Raw genomic sequence first — 22,075 nt, 5'->3', positions numbered from 1 at the left:
GCTTGTAGTCAGAAAAGACCTTTTGCATGCTAGCAGGTCTCCTCACCCACTGACTCACCCACACAGAGTCCTCTATTAGCTGAATGGTGCTTTTGGTTTTAAACTGTAAAGTGAAAAATACATAAGAATGCGGCTTAACTTGGAGAACTCGGTGGACTCCAAAAATATTTGGAGTGATTAGTAAATACTTGAACATTATAAGGTTCATCCATACCCCATGTGATTATTTGTTCAAAGCCTTACTGGTAATCAGTAAAAGGAGAGACACGCTTAAAAGACCCAACCGCATGTCTCTACATGGGAGTTCTTATGAAAAGGCCAATTATCGGAAAATAATTACAATGAAAAGTGAGGAGAGGCAGATTTTAAATCTTGCAGTTTTGCTTGATTAAGCACACAGATTCATTAGTTTGTCAAGGTTTATACTTCTCCATTCTCACAAGTTTTATGAGAAAGGCACAAGAGTTTTTTTGAATAGAAGAAGTCTACAATAGTCCTTTGAATTAATCCCCTTCCATGATCTGGCAGGTTATTTTTTCTACTTAGGCCCCCTGAAGTTTTCTCATCCCTATACAGCATCTTGCTTGTTGTACTCCAACCCCCCTCTAGCCTCTAAAATACCCACTCACCAGAACGCAATAACAGTATAGTTTTTGTCCTTCCAGCAAGCCGCCTCCATCTACAGCAGTCCCGGTGTCTTTCTCTCACCCTCCTCCATCCCTTTACAACATATAAAAGTCCATTTGTTTGTGTAGTCCTATTGAAAGCCCTGGCAATTCCCGCACAGGATCCCTCGTTCTAGCTATTTAGATATTCATGAGCAGTGGAGCTGTTCTGGTCAGAAAAACCTGAGGGTGGAGTCCTGAGGAAGCTCTCAACTGCATGGGTAGAGAAGCAGAAACTTGAGGCTTGCAATTGTTGTACTGCTCATGGGGAAAGTGAAGCTCCTAGCTCTCTTGATATTTTCAGAAATGGTTTTTTCATCCCTATGCCCAGCCAGGCCTAGACATTGCTTTCTCAGTATGCTAGGTCTGTGGCATTCATATGAACAGTATTTTTGATTGCTTTTACAATATCTAGGATAGAAGAATACCAGCACTAATGCTTCAGCCTTTATGGCATCTACTACCAGCCTGGGGCTAGAAAGAAACATTACTTATAAGCACTGTTGTTGCACATTCACCAATAATGATAATGTTATACTTTCTGATAGTCATTTCCATTGATTTTTGTTGCAGACAGGAGACTTCAATAGTTGAAGCACTCATCTTACAAAAGTTTAATGTAGAAAATATAAAGATGGAGGTGTTCTTCCCTTAGTTTAAAAATAGAGGTGGAATCTTGCTAAGCATAAAAGAGCTTCTGATTAAAACTGATGATGTCTTTTTCAGGTTGTGGTGGTATTTTCCAAGCAACCAGTGGGGAAATCCATTCTCCAAACTATCCTCAACCTTATAATAACAACACAGATTGTTCTTGGGTTATCCAAGTTGACTACAGCCACAGAGTCCTATTGAACTTCTTGGATTTTGACATTGAAAATCACCATTCCTGTAACTATGACAATGTTGCAGTAAGTAACAATAGAAGTTTCAAGTTTCCTTATTGAGTCTGGTGAAATGCTTGCAAAAGAGGAAGCTTACTGTGCAACCGACGCTGCAGTTGGTTTCAGACTGGTAGTTGAATAGTCATATTTATTCACCAATGAGCTACAGCTTAAATTTACAGCTAAATAGTTATGATCTAGTACCCTTTGCTTCACCAAGGAAACAGGCTTCACAAATGTATTTCTGCATTCTTCCAGGTTCCCACTTATATCTGAAAGGATCTTTTCTTGAAAGCAGTGCATGCCACATCCTGGCACCATATTTTTCCATTTGGTGGTATGAGTTGTAGTTAGTATTGCAGGAATAACCTCATACATAGATGGCTGTTACTATGACACCCTTTTGCCATTTATAGAGCAGTTTACCCTGGCTTGTTCGAAGCCACAGGATGGACTGCCCACATATGTAATGGATTGCCCACACTCTGTTACAAACTCAGGAGCGAGGGAGATCAGCAGGAATTCTGACTGGCTGGTTTTCTTTACGTATGCACTGTGTATTCAGGTGCTCCTCAGCTGTCTATTTAATTGCTTCATTAGAGCTGCTGCTCTCTTAAAAGCTTCACTGCTATTTGTTTGTGAACTTTTGTTGATGTCACAGAAATTCAAGTTGCTGCTCAATCAGTGCACGATAACGAAGAACTCTCCACGTCTCCACTTGGCCTTTTGGGAGCAGGGACATGAAATGCTGACCTTTGATGTCAGATTGCACTTCACTCAGTACAAAGGCATGGGTGATCAGTACCAGTCAGAGAAAGCACAGTGGCTGTAGACCGAAATCCAGCTTTCCTCTCCTTGATAAACTGTCATTCACACAGAGAACTCAATTTGGCAGGAACTGAGACTCTTTTGAAAACAACATCAGTTTTAACAGCATCGCCTCGTAAAGCTTTTTTGTATTGAACGAGAAAAAAGGAAATGCGTCCCCATTTTGCTGAGTGTAACTGAAGATTTCATTTGGCCACAAAGTGTCTTTGTACAATGACTGTTCATTTTTTTTTCTGGTTGTGAGGCAAAGGGAAATATGGCTATGTCTTCTTATTTAAATTGTTTAACTGCATCAGGGGGATCATTGAAAGGGAAAATCTACTTGGAAAAATTTCCAAGTCTTCTGTGATATCACACAGGAGTAGAAAATCAGAATGCCTGACACGGGCCATCTGAAATGGCACTATTGGTAAAAATGCCAAAAACATTCCCAAATTAAGGGCTAAATTCTGAAAAGACCTGATATACAAGTTTCTCTTTCAGAGCTGATGCCAATGGATGTATGTACCTATCTAAACACTTTGTGGAGTACTCAGCTCCGTGAGCTCCTTGCAATCATAGGCACAACTGCATTACTTTTATAGGCTGGATGTAGGCACTGGGTTTTTAATCACTGAAAGGCATCAATCAGTCCTTCAGCTGGCAGAGGAGATGGCTGTGGCAGAGCTCTTTGCATGAGTGGAGTTTGCAGGCCATTGCAGCACAGTTCCACCCCTTTTCCTCTATTGTCATATGAGTATCGGTTGTTTGCTTCTGCTTTTTGGTTTTTTGGGCGTGGTGGAGGAGGAAGTTGCCTATCGGCCCCAGCAAACACAACTGAAGCAGCAATGTAAGCAGGGAGGGAGATTGACATTTAATGCAGGCATCAATCACTGCCCACCAAGTGAAGGGTGGTTTGAAAATGGATGAGGGAGAATGCTGATTTGAAGCCAAGAGATAATGAAGGGCTCTGAGGCTTTGGTGCATGAGGTAGAGAAGAGCTCTTCAGTGCTAATGTAGGGGGACCAGCAGGGCAAGAAAGGTGTGGATGGAGTATCTTTCTCTACCTGGTATGCCAATAAGCAGAAAATCACTTGTTACCAACACCTGTATGTGATTTGTGTTCATCTCATTCCAAGGCTTGCTATATGCCTCACACAGTAATAGAACAGAGTCAGGGGGACAGAGAGCACCTGGAAATATATAAGTAGATGTCTGACTGTGAATGGTTTAGGATTTGCATTCCAAAAGCTGCGTAAATGGAAAATATGCGCAGTTAAGGAAGCTGGTGGTTGTTTTTCTCTCTCTAATATAGGAACAACTACTGTGTATGAGTAACACAGTGGTTCCACCCTTTTCTATTTCTTAAATTTTTACTTATCTTCATGGATTTTATTTGCTCTGTGAGTTCTCTTGGGGCTCCCCTCCACCCTAAAGTGTACCAATGGCCTTTTCCTTCATCCTTCCCCTTCTAGATCCAGTCATTTTTCCCTCTGTTATGACTTGAGATTTTTTTTTTCCCTACCGTAAATTCCTTTCTATGGGGAACACATTAAGATGTTTTGGTTTTTTTCTGTAATGTTTTCTAGTGCACATTTGGAGGGAGGGAAAACACTCATTGCTGCTGCTTTTTGGCTATGCTGCAACTCCAAAAAGCCCAGTGCGTTTTTCAATCTGCTAAATGATTTCACGTGTAAATCTGAGCACAGATCTAGGTTCAGCCAAATGAATTCTAAGCCCATAACGGTAACCCTCGGTGTAACTGCTCTGAGCTCCCTCTAGAGTCAATGGATGGACTGCACAGAGAGCAGTCCAGGCCACCAAAAAGCACATTCTTCATTCACTTAGCTGCCTAAATTTAGTAGATTCCTCAGTTTCTATGCCTCAGTTCTGTAACTTATCTGTTCTCAGAACAGATGAACTTCTCTTCATCTGCTAAATGAGGATGTTTAGCCTTTACTTTCTCTGATCTCAAATATAGCTCGGTTGTTTTCTGTAGAAAGCATAAGATCTTCAAGAAGGCTTTTTGCTGTCACTGTCACCATATATAAGGAATAAATTTTTAATTTCTCTTTGTGTACCAGCCCATTTGTATCTGGAGAGTGTGGCTTACAACAAACAATTTGTTTCTTTGAAGGAAAATAGAAGGAAAGAAATAGTGAATGTACTAATTCCTGTATTTTTTGCTCATGTGTTTAACCAGTATTGTAACTGACGCTACACCAGGAGTGCAGGTCAGTAAGAGTTTCAAGTATTTGGAGACTCGAGGAGGACGTGCCTTGGAGGGCAGTGCTTGTAGCACAAGGCACTCAAAAGGGGAGGGAGAAATCGTTTTTTCTTTTCAGTGGCTTTGATTAAGCAAATGCTATTTTTCTTTCCTGTTGCAGTATAACAAGTAGTACACAGGAATGTAGAACTGTAAGCCTCTGGGAGCTAGAGAAGAGGTATGACTTCATTTTTTCCAGGTGCTGGCAGAGGGGATCTTCCAAGAGAGGACAGCTAGAAATATGTGGAGGTTTTATGGCTCAGAAGACAAAAATTATCTTCTTTTGTCATGTGCTTTTACAAAATGCAGGACAAATTTGAACAAGAAGACAATGAGTCAGTTATGTTAATTGTGGAAAGGGAAGAGAAGAGCAAATTGCTGCTATGCACAGTGCAAATGAAAACTTGGCTTTTAAGTAAGCAGATGCATCATTTTCCTTTACTCATGCAGCCACAGAAATGTATTTCTCAGATGTTTTCGAAATAACTTTAAGAAGCTGCAGAGACACACAACTCTTTCCTGAACAAGTGTGTGAATATTGTGGTTTCTGATCTAGATTCAAGACTGAAATCCTCCCTATAAAATAGTTTAAGCTAATAAAGAGCAGGTGAGCAAAAATGATGCAGCCATACAGTATCCATGTGTTACTGTTCCTGCTTAACTTGTAGCTGTCATAACCCCTAAGAGTTGCTGCAGTATCTCACTAATGCTTATGCTGAACTGTTGCTTGAATCAGATTTTTACCACGTGTAAAGGCTAGGAATCATTTCTGGGTTTCTGAAAAAGGAGACAGTACTGTCCTTCAAGCAAGCTGCCCAGAAGCAGCAAATACACTTGATTTAGAAAACATTCCTCTGACTTCATGCTCTTTTCCCAGTATTACCACAGAAAGACTTCTTTATTCCAGAAAGCTCTTGGAATGAAATGCCTCCTTAGTTTCTTCTGTTACTCATCCTTAATATCTTCCCGAGTGAGAAAGCTCAACTACTGGAGTCTCACAACAGCCCATGTGTCAATGGTCATATCCTCAGCTGTGCAGAGTGGCACAGATCCATCAAAACCAGCAGTTTACGTGAACTGTAGTCAGGTCCTCTCTCTACAGTCTGTCAATGCAATGCTTACTCCAGTTCTGGCTTTCAGATAAAATCCTCTCACTACTGTCTAGGGAAAGATAGTACCCTAATTCCTAAGGGTTATTTTATTAGTCGTTACTTTTTTTTCCACATTCCATGGTTTGTGGTTTTTTAACTCCAGGCAGTCTGATTTATACACAGAATATATGTGCAGAGGAAGAATAAACACTGCACACTATGTATTAAAGACCTGATTGTGGCAGCATGCCAAGAGAGAAGAAAAGGTTGAATGGATGGTTATTTTCGCTCTCTTTACCAGGTACTCATTTTTACAGACATTGCAATACACTTAATACCCCGTCACAAGGTCCCACACAGCCAGCTAGTGTTATAGGCCCAAGGGCAAATGTTTAATTCATGAAAACGGCATTGGCTCTGTAGGGTATGGCAGTGGATTAAGCAGGAGTTTTGTCCTTTGTTTCTCAGCTCTGAGGTTTATTTGAGACAGGTCACTGTTTTCTCAGCTACTGTTTTTATATGTTTTCTTCACAAATGTGTTCAAAGGCCTTTGAATGCTGGATGCTGAAACACTGTGTTATACACTCTAGTTAGAAATTTTTAATTCATCAGTGCACAGACTTGCTGGAATTTGAGGCATTTTGAAGTAAAAGAAGACAATCTTAATAAGGAGTACATTTCTTCTAACCCAATGGCATTATTTTGCTCAAAGTGGGCTTTTATATAGTTTTTAACATCCTAGCATCTGAATATCTTCCAGTCCATATTTTTCTCCATATTTTTCTCCATTTTGTTATAGGAAGCTGAGTCACAGGTTATATTAAATGACGTGCCTATGGTAATGCAGGACATTAATGCTGAAACAGGAATTGAATTCAATTCTTGTTGCTGCCCAGTAGCCCAAAGGTTCTTCCTCTGTGGATCATGCAACTGTGCTCATCACTTCTGAAACCAGGCAGAAGGGCTCTGAGACTGGCCCATGGCTCCAAACACAGCAGCAACAAATCACATTCGCTGGAGTGCTGAGAAAGATTAGTGGGACACTGAGACTGTGGCTATTTTTCCCTCTCTGTAGTTTCTCTTGTTATAATTTTGATGTCGCTTAAGCTAGAAACTCATTGGTTTTAACTTTACTATCCTCTTCCTGATTGTGAAACAGAGAGGAAGGAAACCAAATTATCAGCTGTAAGGGGAAAAAAGAGAAGGAAGGCATTTGTGGTAAAATTAAAAGTGAAGTTTTGTAAAACCATCTTTGCTTTCTTCCTCCCTTTTTTTTTACTTTTCTTTACCCTCTGCTTAAATAACACTTCATGTCTATGTGTGTAATTCAGCACCCTAAAGCTATTATAAAGCATAGATATATGGACTCTAATCCTTGATGCTGGATACATGTATCTAAAAACCATAATCCTAGTGACTTCTCCTTTTATTAACAGTCCTAGCTCCCACTGGTGCACTAGTTGCATGTTAGGGACAATTTAGAAGTCTTTACTGAGGCAAGATGTAGGGTTTAACTGAATGAAAACTACAGCAGAACTTATGTTAGCCATTAGCAGAAAACAATGTATGGGGATATCTGGATTATTAAAGAATAATTGCTTCCATACCAAATACACACAGAGGAAGATGGTTACTTGATGCATTTTTGTTATGAAGACTACAGTAGCTTCAGTGTGAAATACATGTATTTTTTGGAAATGGCCACAGAATTAAGACAGGCAATGCATAGTTTGCAGTGCCCATACCAGGGCTGTATCAACATCAAAATGTATGAAACATAAGAGAGGGAATGAAATAAAAGTCTTCTCAATACTCCTATTGAAACCAAATACTTCATTTGATCTTTTCATAACAGGTGTTTGATGGTCCTAGCAATGAAGCACCACTTCTTAGAAAACTCTGTGGGACACAGCATCCTCCTCCTATCACATCCTCCAAGAATGTGATGTACGTCCGATTGCATTCCGATACAACTGTCCAGCACAGGGGCTTCAGTGCTCGCTTTACTGAAGGTAAATTTGTCATTTCCATTAATGCATATTTATCTAATCACCAGTGTGTTTGTATTAGAATCATAGAATCATTCTATAATTCTATGATTCTTTACTGAGGGTAATTTTGTCATTTCCATTAATGCATATTTATCTAATCACCAGTTTGTATTAGAGACAGTCTTTTAGCACAGCTGATAGCAGGAAGTATTGTTTCTGTACATGCAGTGCACCAGTGTGTATCTTTAACAGGACTGAATTTTTCTTAATTATAGATTAAAGAATTTAATTCTAAGGATCATCTTAGATTCTTTGATTGGGGAAAAAATGTACTTGTTATAGCAAAGCATCTAGCACATGTCAGCTGCCTCTTATTCTTCCTGCCTAGAGGGTTAGCTACCCATAACTGTCCTGAGAAAAATGTGCAACTGGCAGTTTCCACAGACCTAGTGACAAAATAACATTTTATATGTCTATCCATGCGCGTGAATCTGAAAAGCTATAAAAGAATTCTGTGTGGTGCTGTTGATGAAGTCCATGGATTCAAGCCTGCAAACCCTGCCAAATATCAGCTATCCAATTTGTGGAGGACTAATTGGTATTTTACATGGTTTCCTTTTTAATGAAAAATGACACCAACTGGGCAGAATTTTTCGTGAAATTACATACTATTTGATGATTGGTGATTTTCTTTTTTTTTTTCACAATAACTCTGGAAACATTTTTTCCTCAAGATATAGCCATTTAGTTTTTGCAGAGAAAAATCCCTTTGTCTCATTTTCTTCTTAGGATTCTTTTCACTATAAATTAGTGCTTTTTCCCAGAATTTTTTTTTCTTTGAAAATATTGTGAAAAATTATAAAGAAAAGGAGGAATTTGCATAAGCAAAAATCTCAGAAAACCCAGTTGTTAAGGTACTAGTTAGATACCTAATTAGGCATTTTGGACTAACAGCTATGAGAGCCTAACCTGTTTAACGTTCTCAGAGCACATTTACTGGATTAGGCCCTGCACAAAATATGCCTGGTGAGTAAGTGCTCCTTACCTAGCATGTAGGCAACCCAGCCTTCCTCTTCCTGAGAAAACCCTGTAAGTCCCATTTCCTGCTGGACGTTTTCGGCAGCACAGCATGATAAATGAATCTCAGTCTGTGGTACCTAACTCCTCACCCTGCTGTTTAAAGCAGCTGCGTGTTAAAGATCTGGAGGTCTTATGGTGAGTTGGTATGCTTAGAAATGAGGCATGGCAGGACTCAGCACTGTTAGCCAAAGTGATGCAGTCAGCCAGGCTCTAGCATGTGTGCAACGTTTTGCACAATTGCAGTTTTGTTAATACAGTTCACAAGAGGATCATGCCAATGCAATATGATGCCATCCCTGGGCATTGGAAGGTTCTGGAGAGTTTCCTGTGATTTTTTTTCCTTCCTAGTTGCCAACACAGGCAAATAATCAGAGAAATGGGTGTATGATTGGACTACCCTGAAACCAAGTTATTTTCATAGAATCATAGAATCATAGAATGGTTTGGGTTGGAAGGGACCTTAAAGATCATCTAGTTCCAACCCCCCTGCAGCAGGCAGGGACACCCTCCACTAGACCACGTTGCCCAAAGCCTCATCCAACCTGGTCTTAAACACTTCCAGGGAGGGGGCATCCACAGCTTCTCTGGGCAACCTGTTCCAGTACCTCACCACCCTCACAGTAAAGAATTTCTTCCTAACATCTAATCTAAATCAACCCTCCTTCAGCTTAAACCCATTACCCCTTGTCCTGTCACTACACTCCCTGATAAACAGTCCCTCACCAGCTTTCCTGTAGACCCCTTCAGGTACTGGTAAGCTGCAATTAGATCTCCCTGGAGCTGCCTTTTCTCCAGACTGAACAACCCCAACTCTCTCAGCCTGTCCTCACAGGAGAGGTGCTCCAGCCCTCTGATCACCTTCGTGGCCCTCCTCTGGACTCTCTCCAACAGCTCCATGTCTCTCCTGTACTGGGGCCCCCAGAGCTGGATGCAGTACTCCAGGTGGGGTCTCACGAGAGCAGAGTAGAGGGGCAGGATCACCTCCCTCGACCTGCTGGTCACACCTCTCTTGATGCAGCCCAGGACACGGTTGGCTTTCTGGGCTGCAAGTGCACACTGCCGGCTCATGTTGAGCTTCTCATCCATCAATACCCCCAAGTCCTTCACCTCGGGGCTGCTTTCAATCCATTCCTCGCCCAGCCTATAGTCGCCTATAGCCTATAGTCTATTTTGGCCCCAGCATTGCTCTTCTGGGCTATGAGTTGCTGATAAAGATGAGGTCTGTTCCCAAGTCACTCTGGCTTCTCTCAGACGGTCAGCCAGGTGCAGCATGGCCTGCAGATCCAGGTCAGGAAAGTGCTGGGAGCTAGTCCTTACGTCTCTTTTTCTGATAAATTACTGTTGTTAATTTTATCCTAATTTCATATGGATGTAGCATGTTACATTTTATGCATTCATTTTCACAACAGAATCTAAGATGTATGGTTTGTATATATAAATGTCTATGTGTGTATGTGTGTGTGTGTTTCATTCTAAAGCATGCGGAAGTTTCATAGAGTCAGATTCAGTTGGGGCAGCGATTTCCTCTCCTCTGTATCCTGTCAAATACCCAAACAATCAGAACTGCAGCTGGATTATTCAGGCTCAGGAACCATGTAAGTAAAAACATCTTTTATAGTTAGCTGGGATGACTAACATCCTCATCTTCTTTTCTGTAATAACAATACAAAATTCCTCCTTTATTTCTCTAGGAAGTTCTGCATCCTGGTAGTTGGAGAGTGTTGCTCTTCTAATCTGTCCTAAGTCAGATTTCTTTGTAAAAGATTTAGTGCAGAGTGAGGAAAACAGTTTACAACTTTGTCATCTTAGCTGATTTACTGTGACCCAAGTGTTGCAATTATAAATGAGGTGTTGAATACTACGTGAAGTTGGATTCATCTGTGAGAAAATCTGAGAGCTTATATATAATTAAAGTACTTGTATTTAGCTGACCTTATTTTGGTCTGGATTTTTCAAGCTAGAGTTGTGTTAGATCAAACCTATGCTGGTAACATTAAAAAAATTTTAAAATTTTAATGAAATAATGAGAAAAGGTACAGAGGAATTTCAATTTCAATTACAAATAAATAAATAAATAAATAGGTCTTGTGTGCATAGATACACCCTCAGATGTTCCTTTCTAATTTTAGAGAGATTTATGATTGATCATAAAACACCAAATACTTTTCATCAGATACTGGGATTACGTGTAATACCCAATATTACCTTTACATTCTATAAGATTCCTAAAAAATATTTACAATTGGGCAATAGTTTCCTGGTAATGTCCTTTAAAGTAAATGTTTAATTTTTATAGCAACTACGAAACTTCAGTTGTTATCTGATATTTAGCCATTGTTGTTAAAATCATAGACTGTTCCAACCCCATTTACAAGTTTATTTTGCTAAGTTATAAAATGAACTTCCCCTCCCCGGAAGTGTTTAAGGCCAGGCTGGATGGGGCTTTGGGCAACCTGGTCTAGTGGAGGGTGTCCCTGCCTATGGCAGGGGGGTTGGAACTAGATGATCTTTGAGGTCCCTTCCAACCCAAACCATTCTGTGATTCCAGGAAAATCAATTTGCCAAAGAAAACACCAAAACAAAAATCAGGAGATAAGCAATAGGGTTTTTTTTTTTAGCATAGGTTCTTATACAAATACATGAAAAGACCATCATCAAAGCTGTTCCTCACCTACACAACATTTATTTTTAAAGACAATCTTTTCCTGGATCCAGGTTGAAAACTCATACATAATTGTTGTCTCCTGAATTACACCAGTTTGAGAGACCAGAAAAATGCTGTGTACGAAGTGGCCTGTGTATGTAGCAACTTCCTCCACTTCCCACCAGGACCACCACATCCCACACGTTACAGGTACACGTGGCTTCATTATGCCAGTCACACAGCATTACAGGGCATGGCCATATACAATAGATTTAGCCAATGGCAAACCACAGCAGAGTTCCTGCTCTGCTTTTACTGAGAAGGCCAGCAAGTCTCCTGCCCTTGCCACCCACTGTGTTTTTCCTTTTTGCTTTGTATCCTGAGGACCTGCATTGATAGCTGTAATTGATTGACCGGACAGGACACAAAAGAGTGCCAAACACGCAGACCATGCAGCTGAATGCCAGTCAGTGGCACCCTGCTGAATGCAGCGCCTGGGTCCATGTCTGTCATTTCAGCTTATCCTAGCTAATTAATTGTAGCCCAGTGAGAAGTAAAATATTTGTGTCAAATTTAGGCTTGGTCAGTGTGCAAGAAAACTTAGTTATCATCTAAATTGTGAAACTCTTTCTGACCCATTTGAACTGCATAGGAGCTCTAAGGTCAGGAGTAACTACTGTCACAGATTGGTGTTGAGGACAGCCTCTTTTCTTCCGGTTGTGACTTCACCTTTGTTCATATCAGACAAGCAAGAGCAATACAAGAGTCAAAAATACCCTGAGTCAGAAATCCTCTTTTTCAGGACATAGCCTGCAGTCCAAGGGTGTGGAAAATCCAATTCTGTACAAATATAGCTGAGGGTAGTTAATGATCCTTTAACCAGTCCAGTTGATGTATGTGAAATGTTACAAAACGATGAAAGAACAAGCCCTTTCTAAGCCCGGAGCAGGGCAGCATCAATTCACATTTTGTCTCGATCTATGGTATAGATCGCAAAGGGACAGAAGGTCACGGATGTGTAGAAATAAGTTTTGTTTCTGAATGTGTGTAAATTTTCCGTGTTGTATTTGCTGACATATAATGAAGCTGTTCAGATATTAGGAAATTTAGAGTAATATGTATGTGTTAAATCCTACGCTTCTAATGTTGGTTGTACTAAAAAGTACTGAAATATGAAGAGATTTACCAGGACCTTTGCAGCAAGGATTAATGCACTTCCATCAAATTCACTCCACATATCAGGGGTTGAACTACTTCAGGTGTTATACTTTATGGGGACTGGTTGACTTCAGGGGAGAAAAGAAAAGATGGTACATTTGTTTACATGTAATTACTTCTCTGTGAAATGCCAAACTTCTTTTTTAAGTTTATACTCTTTGCTGTTTCCAGTCAACCACGTCACACTCTCATTCACTGACTTTGACATTGAAAACAGACAAAACTGTACAACAGATTTTGTGGAGATTTTGGATGGGAATAACTACGAGGCTCCTCTGCAAGGTATTGTACCTTTCCCTTTTTTATTTCACATGCAGAACTACACCCAAAGAACGCAGGAGAAGTTTTTCTGTGAATGTTCTCCTGCTTCATGGATTTTCTCTGATAAAGGAAGCTCCTTGGCCACTCTGGACAGAGGAGACCAGAGGTGGAGGATAAGTCTTCAGTGTGAATGGCACAGTCCTCCCAGGGTCTGACTGTATTCTTACTAACCTGCAGTTTCGAGTTGACTCCAGCTGCCTTTTCCTTCCTCAGCTGAACAATATTGGGAACCAAGCAATTCAATTTAAACTGAATTCCCAGTTAACTGTACAAAAACATAGTGTAACCCGTACTCATAAGCATAGTCCACACTAAACATAGGTGAAGAAAGCTGCAGATTTCTGGGAGCAGAAAATGGATTTTCCTCAAGCTCTGGAAAGCCTGACTTTCTGCTTATTCTTGATTTTTCTACAGCTTTCTTTTGACATCTCTGCCCAGAGCCATCACCTTCAAGTGGCAGGAGCAGCCAGGAGCGGCAAAATTCAGTGCTTATACTGCCAGAAAGCCATGAGAGAGCCCTGGCCACAGGGTGGTCCTGACTCCCCTCACATCCCCAGGGTTGCCTCAGATTCCTTTTTGGGAAATTCAGAATATCTGTGCCTGATTATGCTCTCCCTTACTCTACTTTTGTATATGCTCCTTTGTCAGGAGTTGGGCTGCACTCAATTGAAATGGTTTGTAACTAAGAGCAGAATTCATATTTTGGTCGTCTACCCTTAGCTTTCACTTGGCAAGAGGACCAGGATACTATCTTTCTTTTTGCTGTCAGATGCCTTTCTGCTAGATCATGATTCATATTCCTAGTCCTAATGTTACAATCCGTTGCAGAACTGGTCTGTAATTTGTCACTTGTTTTTTTCATCAGAAACCAATTGAGTGAAATGGAAACTATTGTCAGATATATTTGATGGGACTTTTTTTTTTTTTTTTCAATTAGGCTGTAATTTCTGGATAGAGTGAAGACAAAGGAGCTCAATGACAGAATAGCCAGTGACTAGGGTGTCTGGATTGCAGGAGGTCCTTCCTCTGTTAAAAAAAAGCCACCAGGGTTGAGTTCTGTGCTAATGAAATGGAGTATTTCATTTTTATGTAGATTGAATTGACAACTGCAATTGTAAGCAACAAATCTTACTCCTGGTTGCTGTCAGGCATTAACCCCAAATGTTAAATTAGCAATAGTAATACGTGCTGAACACTCCTTTTCTCTGTCTGGCTTGTTCTCTTTCAGGCCGTTACTGTGGCACTACTATACCACATCCTATCACTTCTTTTGGTAATGCCTTGGTGGTCAACTTCATCTCCAACAACAACATTACTGCCAGGGGCTTCCATGCCACCTATGCTGCATCATCATCATGTAAGTCCATATAACAGGTGTTGCTACCTTATGCCTCTGACTTTTAAGAAAAAAGAACAGACCCTGTATCTCTTTGTCTCTCTGACATTCCATCTTTTAAAGTCCCCTATTGCTCTTCCTCTTTTTGGCCAAGGTCTCAGCATGTATTTCAACAAGCTAAAGACAAAGAGAAATGCTTTCTTGATTAGCAAATGCTCTGGCTCTGTCAAGGTATTTTTTTTTTATGTCATCCTTCTCAAGCCTGTGCTGTCTCCTTCTTGTTGCAGCCTGCGGGGGTACTTTCCACATGGACAGAGGAGCTTTCAACAGCCCTGGCTATCCTGAGCTTTATCCACTCAACACCGAGTGTGTCTGGACAATTCTCAGCTCCCCTGGCAACCGGCTCCAGCTCTCCTTCATGTAAATTCATTGCCAGGGGTTATTTTTCAGCCCTCTAACAGACCTGAAGGAAGGATGCTCTGTATTTATTAGGAAATGTAATTACCAGATGATAAAGCTGCAACATGTTTTTAGAATAATTTGGAAAGTGAACACAGCAGTGGTTAGTGGCAGCTTGCAATCAAGTGTTCTCCTGTCTTAATCATTGCTTATATTAAGGCATATGCAGCATTATATAAATAGGTGGTTTATTGTTTGAGTGACATGGGATGCTGAAGAAGCCAGTTCTCACTCACTTATAAACAAGAAGAGGAAATTTAGCATTGCTCTGCCTTTTCTTTACAAAGGAAATTCCTACTATTTCCTTACTTCCTGATTCATTGTAGAATTTATTATATAGCTTAGTAATATAAAGAGCCCAGATACTCCACAGATTGTAGGGTTAGAATTGATATTAAAGTCTTCAAAATTGCTCCAACAATTATAGCAATGGAGGTACAACAGGGGCAAGGAGAGTGAGGGAATTTTGTTTTCCCTTTGGCAAAGTAACTTTCCTTTGAAGACTTCTGACTGGAAAGTTATGCGTGATCCACAGAACAATGTGGAGTCCTTTACCAGGGTGGTTAGGTTGATCTTTACCCATGATGTGGATTTCTGAGCCTCTCTGTTTCCCGGCATCAAACAGTGGCTGCTGCCAAGAAAGAGAACACTGACCCTTTGCAAAGCTTATCAAGAATCAGCAGGAAAATAAAAGTAATTCTGAAATCTGCATTTAGAGTTAATCAGGACAAAAGGAAAATTTGCCCAGTAACATGCTGACTGCATAAGGTGCAATTTGTTAGGCACGTACTGATTCACTAACTCAATAAAAAGGACATTCTATTCTTCCTTTACTCATTGAAGCAGAGCAAAAGTACTACAGCCTGAAAACATTTTCCAAAATATTTGCTACAAAATAATGAATAACAACTTTTCAGAACCAAAACAGAAATCTAATGTGAAGCAGAAACTATCAGTGGAACATACATTCAGTTATATAAAGTGACACTGAGTAGATGTAAAGTCTTTTTCTTCAGTTACATATAGCTGAAAGGCAAGCCAAACATACTGGAAACCATGGAGTAATTGTGTTAGAAAGCAGTATTTATTTTATTTAATTTAATATTAGGGGTTTATAAAGTTTTGTTGGCATGAGGCATTCATTTTCTTCAGCTCAGTCTGAACAGAAATGCCTGTCTTGCAATTTGAGGGTTAGCTTTAAATTAGTCTAAAGTATATCCAGATGAGTGGTTGGAACCATTTCACAGCATGTGTACACTGAACACATATGGCTATATTTAGGACTGAAGGGGAGGAGTTGTTACCAGAAAATCAGAAAGCATAAATATTTGGGGCATTGGTTATAAGAGGTACTCTCTGGAATCTTTACTCTATATTCATAGCCTGCTTCTGGAAAGTATATTGGATTGAATCAAAGTACTTCACTTAGAATAACAATGATTTTTAGAATATATTTAACATTCGACTTGGTGAATAACTTAGAATTTATAATTTGATTACTAAATCCCATTCCTTTTCTAAGGTAAAAATTGGTTTAGAAGAGTTCGTAGCAGTCATTATTATTTTGCACACCCAGCTATGTGAAACTCAGAGAAGCAGTAGTATTTACTAATTCTGGAGAAACTGCCAAGGAAATTCTGAGCTCAGAGGCATTAACTACAAATTAATCTAGGCCTCTGGAAATTGTTTTCTCACCAGAGAGTGTACTGAAATAATACACACATGAAGGGTCTGCAAACTGATTTGTAAGGCTAAAAGTATTCTCTGTGCTCAGTCGATGTGCACCCAGTAAATAGTCTGACCTCAGCTTATATTAAAAATCTGGTTTATATATCAGGAGCTTTTCATGTTTCATGGTTGTTGTTGAAGAACCAAGAAATATTACACGGTTTGAGAACTCTTTAAAAATTATAACTTTGCAAACTGAAGCTGTGACATAAAATAAGGGGCCAGAAAGGAAAGAGCCCTGTATCAGTAGCACTGCCAGGTAATGAGCAATGCCTTCTGGGCTCTGGAGGGTTTTGTTGCTGCCCTCTTCTTAGCTGTTACAGTAGGATACCAGCTACAGGTGGATTTGTGGCCTGGCAGGGCAAACTCTGAAGTATGTGTCAGTCATATGCCTGCTAATGCTCTTCTACTGCTATTGAAACAGAGAGTTTCAGGTGGAAGATAGTAGCAACTGCACCAAAGATTACCTGGAGATTCGTGAAGGGAATGATACAGGCAAGCCAGCAGGACGATTCTGTGGGAAATCCTTGCCTTCAAATTATACGTCTATTGTTGGACATATCCTGTGGGTCAAGTTTGTCTCAGACAGCTCAGGCGCTGATATTGGCTTCAGGGCCACATTCTCTCACTGTAAGTAAATGATATTTAATTGAAAACTGTTGTTCTTTCATAACACTTCCAAAATGATTCAAAGAAGTGAACGTTTGGCCCTGTAAAGTTTATTAGAAAATACTGGTTTATGTCAGCAAGGCTGCGAATTCACTTAGAAAATATTTTGAAAAATATCTGCTGAATATAAAGGGATGTTCTGAAACACATCAGAACAGAACTCGTGTGTATGTAACATAATCAGAAGAATTAGACATTAAATTCTATCTTTTTTAATTATCATAACAGACAATATTTTTTCAAAATTATCTTATTATCCTTCCAGAAGCAAAAAACTTCATGGATTACAGAAAATAAAATGTTCTCTATTTCATTGACTGTTTTCTAACAGTTTATCACCTGGTGTTCAGATTCTTCCTTCAGCAGTATTGGGCTGTGAAGATACAAATAAGAGCTATATACTAAAATCTTTTATGGCAACCCAAGTTTATCAGTAGCCTGTTAGAGTTAAAAATATCTGACCATATGTCTTTGCTACCTGAGAGTGAGCAATGGTATTTAATGTTTATGTTGCCATTTATTAGGCAATTAACAAATTAAGAAAAAAGCATTTATTTCCCAGCTTTCCATTTTGCTTTTTGAGTACCACAGTGTCCATCTTCCAGTTTGGATCTAGATGCCATCAACCAGGGAGCAGAATTAGAAGAAAAGGAAATTATGCCAGTTTATAGATCCAAAATTGCAAGGGGCCATTGCAAACATCAGTCCAACTTGCTGCATGAACAGACTGCTGCAGCTAAACATCCACAGCCATTCTGATTATGCAAGCTAAACTTCTAATAGTTTTTCTTACTTTGAGACTTTTACTACTCATGTACAAAAGGAATTATCAATAGGTCAGAGCTCAGTGAAATCAAAACCATTTTTCATCAGAACACACAAACGTATTTTAAAAAAAATCATTTTATTATTTAATGCTTCTTGGGAAGAAATAAACATGAAGTAGGCAGTCAGGGAGGAATTTAGATGTGCCATCTTCCCGCCTCTCGTACATGTAGAGCCACATGACTTGAATGGGTAATTGCCTTCAGATAAGGGCACACAGCATCCCTCACAACAAGAAAATAATTAGATGTGCATCCTGGGACTGTCTGAGACACAAGTCTGTGCCTCACAGCACTGTCTAGTCCTAAGTAAATTTAAGTCAGATGGGCTGAAATGAAAGCTATATTCTAGGCTGGGCCCCAATGCTTTTTTTAATCTATATGAATTAGAGGCATTAGTTGTATCTTTCTGGTTTTTCAGTGTATGGAAATGACATTGTGGGAACCAGAGGACAAATAGCTTCACCACAGTGGCCCAGAAGTTACCCTCACAATTCCAATTATGAGTGGCGGATAAGTGTTAATGCTTCACAAGTCATTCATGGCCATATCCTGCAGATGGATATCGAAAATCATCACAGATGCCATTATGACAAGCTAAAGGTGATTTTATTGTGAGAAGTTATTTTATTTCAATTAACTTTTTGATAAAAATGATGAATAGAGAAACTTACAAGAGGAATGGGAAGAATTTCCAAGGATTTGCTGTGGCTTATTGGTTTTGGTATGTCATCTGTCCAATAATTATTAGCTATAAGAAGGGTTACATACTCTTTGGCTCCCTAACAGATATTTCTAAGCTGTAAGTTTGAAACTTATCAAAAATAAGTCCACAATGGTACAATCCTGAATTTTCAAATCCAAAAATTTCAGGTCAGATACCAGACTGAAGTTTTCTCTGTGCTGGTTCATTTGAGGACAACAGTGACAATAACATCTCAGTGCCTCTAAAAATAAGGTTATTTTAAAATCCTACAAGGAACAATCCTTTACGTGCACCTTCTTTGCTCTCTGGATCAATAATTTGCTGTTGGCAGTAGGAAAGTACCTCCTTCTTCCTGGTTGGTTGTTTTTCTGTACCTTCTTGTAATACAGTCTAGCCTTTTTACCAGGCTAAAAAATACAGTATATGTTGTGCTAAGCAGAGTGGAACAACAGAGGCAGCAACGTCTTTCTGAACTTAGCTAAACATAACTACTTAGTTAAAGAAAGAAAGTCTCTTGTCTGTTTTTTTGTTTGTTAGGTTTTTTAATCAGCTGATTCAATAATTATCCTTTTCTTTCATCTTTGGGAAAAAGAAAGTTAGTACTAGTTCAATATATTCAATATCTTCAATTCATTATTAATTCACTGATATCCAAATTTAATATTTGTTCAAAAAGGAAATATAACTTTTTCCTTCATCTCATGTCTGATTTTACCAGCATCTTCTTTCTTCTAACTCAGCCTGCCTTTCTTGGTCTGCCCCTCTGAAAGCAAAATAAGTTTTTTACATCAGCTAGATATTCAGTGGGTGTGAATAAGCCTGACCTTTAACCTGATCAGATGTTCAGTGTAATGTTAATGTTTATTTAATATTTCCTAGCTTTCTCTACTAGACATTTTTTACCGAGGGGCAGAGGACAAGAACAAAATATGTTTGAAAGGTGGCAAAAGAGAACTATCTTTTAACCAGCCAAGATGTTGTCTTATAAATGCATAAAATGAAGAAGAAAAAAAAAAAAAGCATATTTACTTGATAGAATTTAAAATATATGTGTTCCTCAGAGGGAAAAAGGAAAAAAAACCCCTTTTTTCCTGCAGATTGTGGGGTTTTTTTTTTTCCTCAGCAAGGAACAAGGTTGTACCAGTGGACTTTTTTAACATGGGAGGCCAGTCCCTGTCCCCAAAGAGCAGCCCTGTGATGGGGAATGAGCTGAATTTGATGGCTTCAATTCAAATCCTTCTTCTGTGAGAGCCTCACACTTAACAGTATATAATGAAAAGGGAGATTTTGTTCCATTTTTTGTAAGAGAGGTTTCTCTCTGGGATTTGCCAAAAGATCCCGCACTCAGTTAAAGAGGGTAATTTCTCCTTGGAAACTTGCTGAGTATGGGGTGGAAGAAAATCTGCCTGTGTGAGCAACGGCACTGTTGTTGTTCTCTCTGCAGGTTTATGATGGTCCCACCATTCATTCTCGTCCTATCGCAACGTACTGTGGAGCAGACCCTGCTTCTTTTGCATCTTCTGGCAGTTCAATGACAATCCAGTTCCAGTCAGATTCGTCTGTGACTGGAAAAGGCTTTCTTTTGGACTGGTATGCAGTGGATGCTTCTGCTGTTACACGCACCATTGCTAGAGGTGGGTTTTCAGTGGGTTGCATGGTTAAAACTGATATAGCCAGCAATATACTGAGCTTTACTTAAAAACCTGCAAATCGACTTCCCCACAAGAGAAGATTCTAGCTGTTAATGAAGGGAAAGATTTCATTGACATTTTAATTAGGTATTTTAATTGCTTTTTAAAACAATTTCTAGAGATTCTCGGATACACTGTTTTACAGTGTTTTAAAAATAAGCAAGTTGATAGAGGGGCGTTTTTCTTTACACAGATATTTCATGAAAGCTAAACATTTTATATGCTTTCATGAAAAAGTATCCCTCTTGAAATACCATTCTTAAATCACTGGCCATTGTGGTATGAAACCTTTCACTATAATTCATCTCATATCCATAAATAAAATATGCTCAGTATGATCATGTGCCTCTAACAAACAGCTCCTGGAAGGAGAGGGAATATTCTTCTTGTACCATTGATTTTCTCTGAGCAAGTTCAACAAGAGAAAGTTAACACTAGCTAGGACATAGTGCAATGTCTTCTTTCTAAATCTGAAGGCAGATTTCTGGAGACAGAGGGATGGAGGATCCCCTGGGGCTCTGCAGGATAGCAGCAGTATGTAATGGGTTTATGTGCTGGGAGAGCACTGAGCCACAAGATATCCCAGCAAGGACTCCATTTGGATATAAACTTATAGCTGAGACATTAGCAGTGGAGAAAGAAAAATGCTTCAGTTTTAAGAGGGTCTAAATTGTTTATGTATTATTGGTTATGTACGCACCATTCCTTTCTGATAGGCAACCTGTGTAAAACTGTGGTAGGTCTTTTGCTAGATATTCCTTGTGGTAAAATATGTCACATCATTGCTGCACCAGGTAGCACAAGAACATCCTTATAGGTCAGGATTTTCAGGTTTTGTACTCCCAGTCCAAACTGAAGCAATGCTTGAAGCATGTGTTCCTGTGACTACACACATCATCACGGTGCCCTTATTGTGCTTCATTATAGGACTGTCAAATTATATGAGGGGAGTGTTCAGTGTAAAGAGAGGATGCTTTCATTTTTGTCTTCTTGTACATGACAGGTGCATGTGGAGGGACTGCAACCACTGAAGAAACACCTTCATTCCTCTTCTCACCGGACTGGCCCATGTATTACAGAAATCTTGCTGACTGTGTGTGGCTTATCAGAGCTCCTGGATCCACTGTTGAGTTCAATATCCTGGCCTTAGACATAGAATCTCACAGCTCATGCAGCTATGACAAACTTATTATCCAAGATGGTGAGAAGCCAGTCTCGCCCTAGCCCAACAGGATGCAATAGATGATACCCAAGGTCCCAGTACCTGGAATTCTCATGTCCATTGAGATTAAACAATCTAGATAGCAATGGGAACATGCTCTAAATCAGTATTCTTCCTCTATGCTGAGACATTCTGCTAGCTAAACTAAAACTAGCAAAGTCTAGCAAAGTACTTGGTGGTCTGTAAAAATATTTCTCAGTCTGTTAAAGGGGCTAAAGGGGTTAAAGATCTTGAAAAGGCCCCGCCTGAAAGTGTGAGCCCCAGCAACCAACAGAGAGATTTGAACTGTTTTGGTTTTAACAATAACATTTCTTCTTTTGCTCTCAGGAGACACTAGTCTTTCTCCGGTTCTGGCTACTCTGTGTGGACGAGAACCTCCTGGGCCAATAAGATCAACTGGAGAGGCGATGTTCATCCACTTCATGTCAGATGCAAGTGTCACTGGAGCTGGGTTTAATGCCTCTTATCACAAAAGT

At 39.6% G+C, this 22,075-nt stretch overlaps 1 protein-coding gene across 3 annotated transcripts in view; it reads left to right on the top strand.

Moving 5' to 3' along the window:
* The window catches only part of CUBN (cubilin), a 145,756-nt gene that overhangs the window by 72,760 nt on the left and 50,921 nt on the right, over positions 1–22,075 (top strand). For all 3 annotated transcript variants that reach the window (XM_054817922.1, XM_054817923.1, XM_054817924.1), the window contains exons 31-41: positions 1,392–1,573; positions 7,566–7,722; positions 10,260–10,376; positions 12,815–12,925; positions 14,193–14,321; positions 14,588–14,720; positions 16,912–17,117; positions 18,402–18,583; positions 20,131–20,320; positions 21,381–21,578; positions 21,927–22,073. In XM_054817922.1, the coding sequence (XP_054673897.1) occupies positions 1,392–1,573; positions 7,566–7,722; positions 10,260–10,376; positions 12,815–12,925; positions 14,193–14,321; positions 14,588–14,720; positions 16,912–17,117; positions 18,402–18,583; positions 20,131–20,320; positions 21,381–21,578; positions 21,927–22,073 (1,752 nt within the window). The remainder of the gene's footprint in view (positions 1–1,391; positions 1,574–7,565; positions 7,723–10,259; positions 10,377–12,814; positions 12,926–14,192; positions 14,322–14,587; positions 14,721–16,911; positions 17,118–18,401; positions 18,584–20,130; positions 20,321–21,380; positions 21,579–21,926; positions 22,074–22,075) is intronic.

This window comes from Grus americana, chromosome 2, assembly GCF_028858705.1.
Source record: "Grus americana isolate bGruAme1 chromosome 2, bGruAme1.mat, whole genome shotgun sequence".
Classification (NCBI taxonomy): domain Eukaryota; kingdom Metazoa; phylum Chordata; class Aves; order Gruiformes; family Gruidae; genus Grus; species Grus americana.
This window is presented reverse-complemented; position numbering and strand designations above follow the sequence as displayed.